This window comes from Eutrigla gurnardus, assembly GCF_963514095.1.
Source record: "Eutrigla gurnardus genome assembly, chromosome: 4".
In the NCBI taxonomy this organism is placed as follows: domain Eukaryota; kingdom Metazoa; phylum Chordata; class Actinopteri; order Perciformes; family Triglidae; genus Eutrigla; species Eutrigla gurnardus.
This window is the reverse complement of record NC_139918.1, coordinates 1,167,298-1,180,426: the sequence shown is the minus strand read 5'-3', so window position 1 is coordinate 1,180,426 and position 13,129 is coordinate 1,167,298. Positions and strand designations below refer to the sequence as shown.

The 13,129-nt window shown below is 36.1% G+C and overlaps 1 protein-coding gene across 1 annotated transcript; it reads right to left on the bottom strand.

The window, feature by feature from the left end:
- Nucleotides 1-10,944: 10,944 nt before the first annotated feature.
- LOC311012539 (uncharacterized protein) lies at nucleotides 10,945-12,509 on the bottom strand (the record flags this gene model as incomplete). Its single annotated transcript, XM_084008008.1, has 5 exons — nucleotides 10,945-11,252; nucleotides 11,579-11,779; nucleotides 11,892-12,011; nucleotides 12,264-12,329; nucleotides 12,449-12,509. 5 exons carry the CDS (start codon nucleotides 12,507-12,509, stop codon nucleotides 10,945-10,947), a joined length of 756 nt encoding a protein of 251 aa, XP_083864134.1.
- Nucleotides 12,510-13,129: the final 620 nt, after the last annotated feature.

Here is a 13,129-nt window from a genome sequence, read left to right as displayed (position 1 = left end):
AACCATAAAACATAAACTGTGATTATAGAAAAACTGTAAAAGATATCAAAAAACTGAATATGAATTGAATAGTTCAGAATCTTGTAGGTTGTTTAAAGTTTAAATGGAGTCTGTAGGTGGAAGTATGTGAAAGTAGTCGGAGTTCAAAAGGGAGGATGTTAAAGAGGTTTTTAGGCTGATCTCCATAGGAATGCATTGAAAAAAAAATATGGAAAAGGCTGAATATATGAAAAAGTATGAAAGGAAGAAAAAAGGTTGAAGGTGAGCATAAAAGAGCTGAAAAGGCTGAACATTTTGATAGTTGAATGGTTTTTGTAGCTGAAAGTATGCAGAAGTTAGAGGCGACTGAAAAACGTACGGAAGAATAATAATAATAAAAAAAACTAGAAAATGCATTTCCTGCGGAAATACGTGGAAATGCTTTAATGCTGAAGCAACACTGAAAAAAAAGCTCAATATTTGAAGAAAATATTAAAAAAGCTGAATATTTGAAGAAAATATAAAAAAAACTGAACATTTGAAGAGAATATTAAAAAAAGGCTGAATATGTGCAAAAGTATGAAAAAGCTGAATAGCTCAGGAGAATATTCAAAAAGCTGAATATGTGAAAAGTATGAATAAGCTGAATAGTTGAAGAGAATATTCAAAAAGCTGAATATTTGAAGAGAATATTAAAAAAAGCTGAATATTTGAAGTTTGAAAAAGCTGAATAGCTGTAGAGAATATTCAAAAAGCTGAATATGTGAAAAGTATGATAAAGCTGAATGTGTGCAAAATTATGAAAAAAGCTAAATATTTGTAAATTATATTAAGAAAGCTAAATATCTGCAAATGTATGAAATAGGCTAAATAGCTGAACCAATATGAAAAACCTGAATATTACAAAGAATATGAAAGGCAAAAAAATGTTGAAATGTCCTTAAAAAGCTGAACATTTTAATATTTGAATGTTCTTTTTGTTTGTAGTATTAGTAGGGTACTAATAGGAGTAGGAGTAGTATCAGTAGTAGTAGAAGCAGTAGTACTAGTAGTATTAGTAGAAGTAGTATTAGTAGTAGAAGTAGTATTAGCAGTAGTTATAGTAATATTAGTACAAGTATTAGTAGTAGTAGAAGTAGAAGTACTACTAGTACTAGTAATATTAGTATAAGTATTAGTAGTATTAGTAGTAGTAGAAGTACTACTAGTACTAGTTAATATTAGTCCAAGTATTAGTAGTATTAGTAGTAGTAGAAGTAGAAGTAGAAGTACTAGTAGTAGTAGTCCTAGTACTACTACAAGTAGTGGAGGTAGTATCAGTAGTAGGCTAGTAGTAGTAGTAGTAGTAGTAGTAGTACTATTACAAATAGTGGACATAGTATCAGTAGTAGAAGAAGTTGTAGTAGTATTACTACTACAAGCAGTGGAGGTAGTATCAGTAGTAGGCTAGTAGTATAAGTATTAGAAGTAGTATCAGTAGTAGAAGTAGTAGTAGTAGTACTAGTACTACTACTACTACAAGTAGTGGACATAGTATCAGTAGTAAGCTAGTAGTAGTAGTATTAGTAGTAGTACTATTACAAGTAGTGGACATAGTATCAGTAGTAGGCTAGCAGAATAAGTAGTAGTAGTACTAGTACAAGTTCAAGTAGTGGACGTAGTATCAGTAGTAGAAGAAGTTGTAGTAGTATTACGCTACAAGCAGTGGAGGTAGTATCAGTAGTAGGCTAGTAGTAGAAGTATTAGAAGTAGTATCAGTAGTAGTCTAGTAGTAGAAGTAGTAGTACTAGTACTACTACAAGTAGTGGAGGTAGTATCAGTAGTAGGCTAGTAGTAGTAGTAGTAGTAGTAGTAGTAGTAGTAGTAGTAGTACTTTTACAAATAGTGGACATAGTATCCGTAGTAGTACTAGTACAAGTTCAAGTAGTGGACGTAGTATCAGTAGTAGAAGAAGTTGTAGTAGTATTACTACTACAAGTAGTGGAGGTAATATCAGTACAAGGCTAGTAGTAGAAGTAGTAGTACTAGTACTAGTACTACTACAAGTAGTGGAGGTAGTATCAGTAGTAGGCTAGTAGTAGTAGTATTAGTAGTAGTACTATTACAAGTAGTGGACATAGTATCATTAGTAGGCTAGTAGTAGAAGTAGTATCAGTAGTAGGCTAGTTGTAGTAGTAGTAGTAGAAGTACTAGTACTACTACAAGTAGTGGAGGTAGTATCAGTAGTAGGCTAGTAGCAAAAAGAGTAGTAGTACAAGTAAAAGCTTAAGTAGTGGATGTAGTATCAGTAGTAGAAGAAGTTGTAGTAGTATTACTACTACAAGCAGTGGAGGTTGTAGAAGTATTAGGCTAGTAGTATAAGTATTAGAAGTAGTATCAGTAGTAGTCTAGTAGTAGAAGTAGTTGTACTAGTACTAGTACTACTACAAGTAGTGGACGTAGTATCAGTAGTAGGCTAGTAGTAGTAGTATTAGTAGTAGTACTATTACAAGTAGTGGACATAGTATCAGTAGTAGGCTAGCAGAATAAGTAGTAGTACTAGTACAAGTATGAGCAGTGGACGTAGTATCACTAGTAGGCAAGTAGTAGAAGCAGTTGTAGTACTAGTACAAATACAAGTAGGGGACGTAGTATCAGTAGTAGGCTAGTAGGAGAAGTAGTAGTAGTAGTAGTCAGACAGACAGAGAGTGAGACAGAGAGAGATAGACAGACTTGTGTCTACATTTTAAAGTTTAAATGGAGTTTCTAGGTGAAAGTATGCCTGAACTACAAAGAACTACAAATCCCACTGACTGCTCCTGTCTGCTGCTCCTGTCAGCCAATCAGAGCACACCTGCTGTCACTTCTAAAGATCAAAGCCACAGAGATCAAAGCCCTCTATGCGTGTGTGTAACTGCCTGTCTCTATTCCTCCATTTCGGCTTTGTGGAGGCTCCGAACAAAAGCTTCTCACGCTCACAATGAGACTCCTATCACCAAAATTTTCGCACCGTTAGAGCCACAAGACTCTGCTGAAGACACTGATCACTTTAATTTTTTCATAGTGTCAGAAATGTGGACGCTAGGGCGAGTTAGAAATGGCCCTGCTTTCAGGTTTCTGTGAAAATCTGATCTCAATTTGTATGGCAGCCCATTGGGAGAAAAAAACGACGTGGCCGCGCTTAGAGGTTGCTAGTTCAAATTCTGTAAATCTCACAGAGTTTTTGAGCACATTGATAGAGACAGGACAAGTTTCTCTACAAAATTGGAAAATATCACATCTGTTACGTGAAAATTGTGGCCGGGAGGAGTTTGGAAAGATAAAAAAGCTGAAGTGTGTTGGGCTGCTCTCACACTCTAAGCGATGATGTCACCCACTCTAGCACGCGCAATACACACCCATTATAAACTCTGATGAGGTCTGAAAAAAACATAAAACATAAACTGTGATTATAGAGAAACTGTAAAAGATATCAAAAAACTGAATATGAATTGAATAGTTTAGAATCTTGTAGGTTGTTTAAAGTTTAAATGGAGTCTGTAGGTGGAAGTATGTGAAAGGAGTCGGAGTTCAAAGAGGAGGATGTTAAAGAGGTTTTTAGGCTGATCTCCATAGGAATGCATTGAAAAAAAAATATGGAAAAGGCTGAATATATTAAAAAGTATGAAAGGTAGAAAAAAGGTTGAAAATCAGCACAAAAGAGCTGAAAAAGCTGAACATTTTGATAGTTGAATGGTTTTTGTAGCTGAAAGTATGCAGAAGTTAGAGACGACCAAAAAAGGTACGGAAGAAGAATAAAAAAAAGAAAAAAAACTAGAAAATGCATTTCCTGCAGAAAATGCGTGGAAATGCTTTAATGCTGAAGCAACACTGGAAAAAAAAGCTGAATATTTGAAGAAAATATTAAAAAAGCTGAATATTTGAAGAGAATATTAAAAAGTGCAAAAGTATGAAAAAGCTTAATGTTTGAAAACAATATTAAAAAAGCTGAATATGTGAAAAGTTTGAAAAAGCTGAATATTTGAAACCAATATTAAAAAAGCTGAATATATGCAAAAGTATAATTAAGCTGGATGCTCAACGGCACCTCGGCAGAGCCCAGGAGGTGAACTGGCACCTCTCCATTCTTGGTCCATACAGGGACTCGAACCGGCGACCCTACGGTTCCCAGTTGAGTTGTGTGAAGAGTGCCCTAATGATGTTATCACATGTGAGCAACAGTAAAACGTTAATCACAGTCAGGCTTGCTGGGGGCAGGCTTTGGTAGCTAAGCAACCAGGGCCAGATGGAGCCCACCAATCAGAGCAGAGCAGTCAACCGCAGCTGGTCCTGTGACGTGTCTGTCCTGTCTGTCTGTCTGCCCTGTCTGTCTGTCTGTCATGTGTGTGTTTGTGTGTGTGTCTGTGTCTGTCTGTCTGTCTGTCTTCTTTGAAAAACTACAACTCCCACTGACTGCTCCTGTCGGCCAATCAGAGCGCACCTGCTGTCACTTCTGAGTGAGACGGGGGGGGTGCAGTCGAATAGTCCAAAAATAAGGTCCTAACTCCTATTCCTAACTCCTATTCCTTGACCTCTGGGGAAAACGTCACGGGGTTAAGGAAAGGCGATAGGAGAACTCAAAAGGATTTAGGAAAAGACGACCGCGGTGCTCAGAGAATCCGACCGAAGCAAAAAAGACTATTTGACTGCACCCAGAGAGATAGACAGACATTTTAAAGTTTAAATGGAGTTTCTAGGTGAAAGTATGCCTGAGCAGACGATGTTTGACAAAAAAAACTACAAATCCCACTGACTGCTCCTGTCTGCTGCTCCTGTCGGCCAATCAGAGCGCACCTGCTGTCACTTCTGAGTGAGACAGAGAGATAGACAGACATTTTAAAGTTTAAATGGAGTTTCTAGGTGAAAGTATGCCTCAGCAGACGATGTTTGACAAAAAAAACTACAAATCCCACTGACTGCTCCTGTCTGCCGCTCCTGTCCACCAATCAGAGCACACCTGCTGTCACTTCTAAAGATCAAAGCCACAGAGATCAAAGCCATCTACGCGCCTGTGTAACTGTCTAGAGCCTGTCTCTATTCCTCCATTTCGGAGGGTCCGAACAAAAGCTTCTCACGCTCACACCGAAAGTCGTATTGCCAAAATGTTCGCACCGTTAGCGCTACAAGACTCTGCTGAAGACACTGATCACTTTTATTTTTTCCTATTCTCAGAAATGTGGACGCTAGGGCGAGTTAGAAATGCAGCTCATTTCAGGTTTCTTTGAAAATCTGTTTCTCAATTTGTATTGTAAGTCAATGGGGAGAAAAACCGACGTGGCCGCGCTTAGAGGTTGCTAGTTCAAATTCTGTAAATCTCACAGAGTTTTTGATCACATTGTGCGAGACAGGACAAGTTTCTCTACAAAATTGGAAAAGATCACGTGTGTAGAGTGAAAATTGTGGCCGGGAGGAGTTTGGAAAGGAAAAAAATCTGAAGTATGTCGAGGACCCCTCACACTCTAACGATGATGTCACGCACTCTAGCAGGCGCAATACACACCCATTATAAACTCTGATGAGGTCTGAAAAAACCATAAAACATAAACTGTGATTATAGAAAAACTGTAAAAGATATCAAAAAACTGAATATGAATTGAATAGTTCAGAATCTTGTAGGTTGTTTAAAGTTTAAATGGAGTCTGTAGGTGGAAGTATGTGAAAGAAGTCGGAGTTCAAAGAGGAGGATGTTAAAGAGGTTTTCAGGCTGATCTCCATAGGAATGCATTGAAAAAAAAATATGGAAAAGGCTGAATATATGAAAAAGTATGAAAGGTAGAAAAAAGGTTGAAGGTGAGCATAAAAGAGCTGAAAAAGCTGAACATTTTGATAGTTGAATGGTTTTTGTAGCTGAAAGTATGCAGAAGTTAGAGGCGACTGAAAAACGTACGGAAGAAGAATAATAATAAAAAAAAAAATAAAGATTAGGATAACATAGGTTGGAAATGCTTGAAAGCATTTCCACCAATAATAAAGACTAGAAAATGTATTTCCTGCGGAAATACGTGGAAATGCTTTAATGCTGAAGCAACACTGAAAAAAAGCTGAATATTTGAAGAAAATATTAAAAAAGCTGAATATTTGAAGAAAATATTTAAAAAGCTGAATATTTCAAGAGAATATTCAAAAAGCTGAATATGTGCAAAAGTATGAAAAAGCTGAATATTTCAAGAGAATATTAAAAAAGCTGAATATGCAAAAAGTTTGAAAAAGCTGAATAGTTGAAGAGAATATTAAAAAAAGCTGAATATGCAAAAAGTTTGAAAATCTGAATAGCTGAAGAGAATATTCAAAAAGCTGAATAGTTGAAGAGAATTTTGAAAAAGCTGAACATGTGCAAAATTATGAAAAAAGCTAAATATTTGAAAATAATATTAAGAAAGCTTAATATCTGCAAATGTATGAAATAAGCTAAATAGCTGAACAAATATGAAAAACCTGAATATTTGAAAAGAATATGAAAGGCAAAAAAATGTTGAAGACATGTTGAAATGTCCATAAAGAGCTGAACATTTTAATATTTGAATGTTCTTTTTGTTTTTAGTATTAGTAGGGTACTAATAGAAGTAGTAGGAGTAGTAACAGTAGTAGTAGTAGTAGCAGTAATACTAGTATTATTAGTAAAAGTAGTATTAGTAGTAGTAGAAGTAGAAGTACTACTAGTACTAGTAATATTAGTACGAGTATTAGTAGTATTAGTAGTAGTAGAAGTAGAAGTACTAGTAGTAGTAGTCCTAGTACTACTACAAGTAGTGGAGGTAGTATCAGTAGTAAACTAGAAGTAGTACTAGTACTAGTACAAGTAGTGGACATGGTATCAGTAGTAGGCTAGTAGCAAAAGGAGTAGTAGTACGAGTAAAAGTTCAAGTAGTGGACGTAGTATCAGTAGTAGACGTAGTAGTAGTACTAGTACTACTACAAGTAGTGGAGGTAGTATCAGTAGTAGGCTAGTAGTAGTAGTAGTAGTACTATTACAAGTAGTGGACATAGTATCAGTAGTAGTACTAGTACAAGTTCAAGTAGTGGACATAGTATCAGTAGTAGAAGAAGTAGTAGTAGTAGTAGTACTACTACAAGTAGTGGAGGAAGTATCAGTAGTAGGCTAGTAGTAGAAGTATTAGAAGTAGTATCAGTAGTAGGCTAGTAGAAGAAGTAGTAGTAGTAGTAGTAGTACTAGTACTACTACAAGTAGTGGAGGTAGTATCAGTAGTAGGCTAGTACTAGTAGTATTAGTAGTAGTACTATTACAAGTAGTGGACATAGTATCAGTAGTAGGCTAGTAGTAGCAGTAGTAGTAGTACTAGTACAAGTACGAGCAGTGGACGTAGTATCACTAGTAGGCTAGTAGTAGAAGCAGTTGTAGTACTAGTACAAGTACAAGTAGTGGACGTAGTATCAGTAGTAGGCTAGTAGTAGTAGATAGTACTATTACAAGTAGTGGAGGTAGTATCAGTAGTAGGCTAGTAGTATCAGTAGTAGTACTAGTACAAGTTCAAGTAGTGGACGTAGTATCAGTAGTAGAAGAAGTAGTAGTAGTAGTAGTAGTACTACTACAAGTAGTGGAGGAAGTATCAGTAGTAGGCTAGTAGTAGAAGTATTAGAAGTAGTATCAGTAGTAGGCTAGTAGAAGAAGTAGTAGTAGTAGTAGTAGTACTAGTACTACTACAAGTAGTGGAGGTAGTATCAGTAGTAGGCTAGTAGTAGTAGTATTAGTAGTAGTACTATTACAAGTAGTGGACATAGTATCAGTAGTAGGCTAGTAGTAGCAGTAGTAGTAGTACTAGTACAAGTACGAGCAGTGGACGTAGTATCAGTAGTAGGCTAGTAGTAGAAGTAGTAGTAGTAGTAGTCAGACAGACAGAGAGTGAGACAGAGAGAGATAGACAGACTTGTGTATACATTTTAAAGTTTAAATGGAGTTTCTAGGTGAAAGTATGTTTAAGCAGAAGATGTTTGACAAAAAAAACTACAAATCCCACTGACTGCTCCTGTCTGCCGCTCCTGTCCGCCAATCAGAGCACACCTGCTGTCACTTCTAAAGATCAAAGCCACAGAGATCAAAGCCATCTACGCGCCTGTGTAACTGTCAAGAGCCTGTCTCTTTTCCTCCATTTCGGACGGTCCGAACAAAAGCTTCTCACGCTCACACCGAAAGTCGTATTGCCAAAATTTTCGCACCGTTAGCGCCACAAGACTCTGCTGAAGACACTGATCACTTTTATTTTTTCCTAGTCTCAGAAATGTGGACGCTAGGGCGAGTTAGAAAATGCTGTTCATATCAGGTTTCTTTGAAAATCTGCTTCTCAATTAACATTAGAGTGGATGAGGAAAAAAAGAGACTTGGCCGCACTTAGAGGTTGCTAGTTCAAATTCTGTAACTGTCACAGAGTTTTTGATCACATTGATAGAGACAGGACAAGTTTGTCTACAAAATTGGAAAATATCACGTCTGTAACGTGAAGTTTGTGGCCAGGAGGAGTTTGGAAAGAAAAAAAAGCTGAAGTATGACGAGGAGCTCTCACACTCTAACGATGATGTCACGCACTCTAGCAGGCGCAATACACACCCATTGTAAACTCTGATCAGGTCTGAAAAAAACATAAAACATAAACTGTGATTATAGAAAAACTGTAAAAGATATCAAAAAACTGAATATGAATTGAATAGTTCAGAATCTTGTAGGTTGTTTAAAGTTTAAATGGAGTCTGTAGGTGGAAGTATGTGAAAGAAGTCGGAGTTCAAAGAGGAGGATGTTAAAGAGGTTTTCAGGCTGATCTCCATAGGAATGCATTGAAAAAAAAATATGGAAAAGGCTGAATATATGAAAAAGTATGAAAGGTAGAAAAAAGGTTGAAGGTGAGCATAAAAGAGCTGAAAAAGCTGAACATTTTGATAGTTGAATGGTTTTTGTAGCTGAAAGTATGCAGAAGTTAGAGACGACCAAAAAAGGTACGGAAGAAGAATAATAAAAAAAAAAATAATAAAGATTAGGATAACATAGGTTGGAAATGCTTTAAAGCATTTCCACCAATAAAGATTAGGATAACATAGGTTGGAAATGCTTTAAAGCATTTCCACCAAAAATAATAAAGATTAGGATAACATAGGTTGGAAATGCTTTAAAGCATTTCCACCAATAATAAAGATTAGGATAACATAGGTTGGAAATGCTTTAAAGCATTTCCACCAACTAGAAAATGCATTTCCTGCGGAAATACGTGGAAATGCTTTAATGCTGAAGCAACACTGAAAAAAAAGCTGAATATTTGAAGAAAATATTAAAAAAGCAGAGTATTTGAAGAAAATATTAAAAAAGCTGAATATTTCAAGAGAATATTCAAAAAAGCTGAATATGTGCAAAAGTTTGAAAAAGCTGAATAGTTGAAGAGAATATTAAAAAAGCTGAATATGTGCAAAAGTTTGAAAAAGCTGAATAGTTGAAGAGAATATTCAAAAAGCTGAATAGTTGAAGAGAATTTTGAAAAAGCTGAATAGTTGAAGAGAATTTTCAAAAAGCTGAATAGTTGAAGAGAATTTTGAAAAAGCTGAACATGTGCAAAATTATGAAAAAAGCTAAATATTTGAAAATAATATTAAGAAAGCTTAATATCTGCAAATGTATGAAATAAGCTAAATAGCTGAACAAATATGAAAAACCTGAATATTTGAAAAGAAGGTAACACTTTATTTTAAGGTACACCTATTCACCATTAATTAGTTGCTTATTAACATGCAAATTAGTAACATATTGGCTCTTAATTAGTCATTATTAAGTACTTATTAATGCCTTATTCTGCATGACCTTATTATACAACCAGTAAGCCATTAACTAAGAGTTTTCCCTCAATAACCTCAGAATTATTGCTTATTAGTAGTAAGTAAGGAAGTTGTCATATATGAATTACAATCTCAATATGCTTTGCTTAGTATGGACTTTACAAGGTGGTAGTACCACAATAGTTATTCTCCCTTAATACCACATAATGAATATGGTCTGTTCTTACATAACAAAACACAAAACTACCAATGTTAATAGTGTCCAAATAACTCTAAATTAAGTCTTTGTTACTTAGAATATGTTCCCCATACTAAAGTGACATCTTGATCATTACTAACTCACTAATAGTTGAACACTTATTAACCAACACATGTTCCCTAATCTAAAGTTGCCTCCTTTTCACAACTAGTTAATATATTATAGCACATAACTACTGCAATAAACAAGTGATGGGTTACACCTTTGAAAAAATGTATCTATCTGTAGGTTCCCTCTCATTCAGTGGTAGAATAACAAAGACAGCACAAGTACAAATACCTCATTTATTACAGTAAACCACTGGTTCAGGTTTTCCCAAGGCTGACAACAAATACTGCTCCAACAGGTAATGGGGTCTTCCTGAAATGTCAAACACTGACTAGTATCAGTGTACTGTATGTAAATATGTCATACAATATGGTATCAAAGCAGGTCATAATACAGGTACTCTATTGTTGAAAAACACTGCACAATATAAAGTACAATAATCAGAAAATTATAAAACCTGCACAACTCAACATGACGACTTGTCAAAGGTTATAACAAATATACTGAACTGTACAAACATATAAATATAATATAAATATCTTTATCTACATTTCACTCAATTACATCTAAGTGATCCCTTAACAGTTTTTGTGTGTGGTTCCCTCTTTGTTGATGGTGGACTTGCAAATACCTCAAAATCTCTCCAGGTTTTGTGTATGTGCACCTGTAACAGGGTCAATGTATCTATCACGTTTTCCCAAGGCTGACAACAAATACTGCTCGAACTTGGTCATACTATAGATAATACAGGTTGTTGAAAAACACTGCACAATATAAAGAAAAAAAATACAATTGAAATTGCACAGCTCAACATGAACAACAACATGAGCTAAAAGTCAAAGGTTAGAACAGCTTAAACTTGTATCTTAATATTTCATCAACAAAGGGAGGAGTTGACATTTGCCCTTCATGTCCTCTATAATGCTCTTCTTCTCAGGGGTTATGTGCTTTGCAGACCTCTTAGCAAAGGACTGCAGGGTCTCAGTTGCAGGATCATACTTCAGGGTGTTGAAGGTTGCAGGATCCACAATGCTGAGCTCTGCAATTGCAGCAGTCATCTTGATGGTTCCCCGGTCCACGCCATTGATTCTGAAGGCTTCAGTCATGGTGCGGACTTTGCTTAAGCTTTTCAAGACTTTTTTATATCTCCTGATAACCTCAGCTGGCCCTTTCACTGAAAAATATATAAAACAAAGAACACGGGAAGGTCAAAGCATATTTTAGGAATTGAAGAATCTGCTCATCTGAGAGACAAATCTTTCTAGCATTTGATGTTGGATAATAATAAAATGGAGCTTTATTCTTGATGAAAGCCAAATTTTTTTATTTATCATCAAATTCCTAGTATATTCAGAATCTAGAACTGAAGATCTATATTTTTTGCCTCATAATTACTTCAGGACATATTCATAACAGCTCTTCCAACGCTTTTATTAATACTTATTTTTCATGACCACCTGGTGCTAACAGGGCAGGTGGTTCAAGTTATGCCATTCTTACCTCTTACATGAGCTTTTCCAGGCACAGCCACAGTTGCAGATGCAGGTGGCTGTGTCCGACGTTTCTTCCTTCTTTGGACGACAACATCACTGTCCGAGGACTCACTGATATCTGGAGAAGATTGGGAGATGACGTCATCTTCATCCATGTTGCCATCGTCATCCTCGTTCTCGTTCTCCAAAGTAAATACTTTTGGTTGAGCTTTGATCAAACAGAGGATAGATGAGACAAAGATCAGATTGTTATGAAAATATATCAAACAGTTACAATTACATTATATTTTGCAGATACAAGTTGCTCCCAAATCACTCACATGATCTCTTCTTTCCCATGATTTGCTCACGCAAGAAATTGCGCTCTTGCTCAAGATCCTTTATTATTTTTTCTTGCCACTGGATCCTGGCTTCTAGGAACTCTACTTTGGAAATTGATCCTTAAAAACAAGAGAGCAGGATACAAAAAAGATTATGATTTGACAGTATTAAATGAGTGAGACAGAGAGAGAATGACATGCATGCAACAAAGGTAGTGGATCAGATATGGTGTGTGCCTTAATTTGATCTGTAAGCACATGTATACTGACAAAATCTGCCAACAACTTTAATCTCAGGTGGAAACGCCATGCAAGGAATTAAACTCATTTTAGACAACAAAGATACACTGCTAGAAAATGAGAAATCATTACCTGATCCAATGCTGCTTACGCTGCTGCAACTTGGAGCAGAGCCTTTATCTCCTTTATCTTCAGGACCTACAGCATGGCATAGATATAACAAAATCAACATATGACTTTAAACGTTTAAACACATTTGGACAAGCTAATTATTTAAGTATTACAGTTCCTTGAAAGTTGACAAAGACAAAAATTACCATCCAGATCATTTTTGGTCATCTCTGTCATCGAGTCATCTTTAGGGACTTTTAGGGACATTTTCTTCTTGGCCTTAGGCTGTAAAAATATAAATAAATGCATGTCACTATAACTGGCAAAATGTAACTTAATAATAATCTACACAAGATTCAAAAGCTCTTCTTGTTCAATGACTGCATAGTGCATAATTTATTTTTCATTATAAAATGTGGTTCATCCAGAGATAGGATCAAGTCACACATGTGCAAGTCTCAAGTAACTGTCCAGCGGTCCTTTCAAAATAAATGCATAAAAAGTCCGGGGGGAAAAAAAACACTGACTGAGCTGGTGCCGTGCCGGTGAGAAATTCAGCTGAGGCGGCTGGTCATTCAAGTCAAGTCAAGTCAAGTCAAGTCGCAAGTCTTTTATTTTTTGTCAAGTCCAAGCTATGAGTCCAAGTCCCCATCTCCGGTTCATACTAAAACATTAAGTTAGCCTAGCACGTGATTCAGCTAGCTTAACATTACATTAGCTAATTAGCCTCGACACTGCAGATAAACGGGAGGCTTTACTACTCTTTAACTATGTAAACGGCCCGGGGACGGGTGTTATGATGTGCTTACAAAACTCAGGGGGACTTTCAATTAACAGGCTAGCGCTTAACTTACCATTTTTGTTACACGAATTTCCCTCTTCCCTCT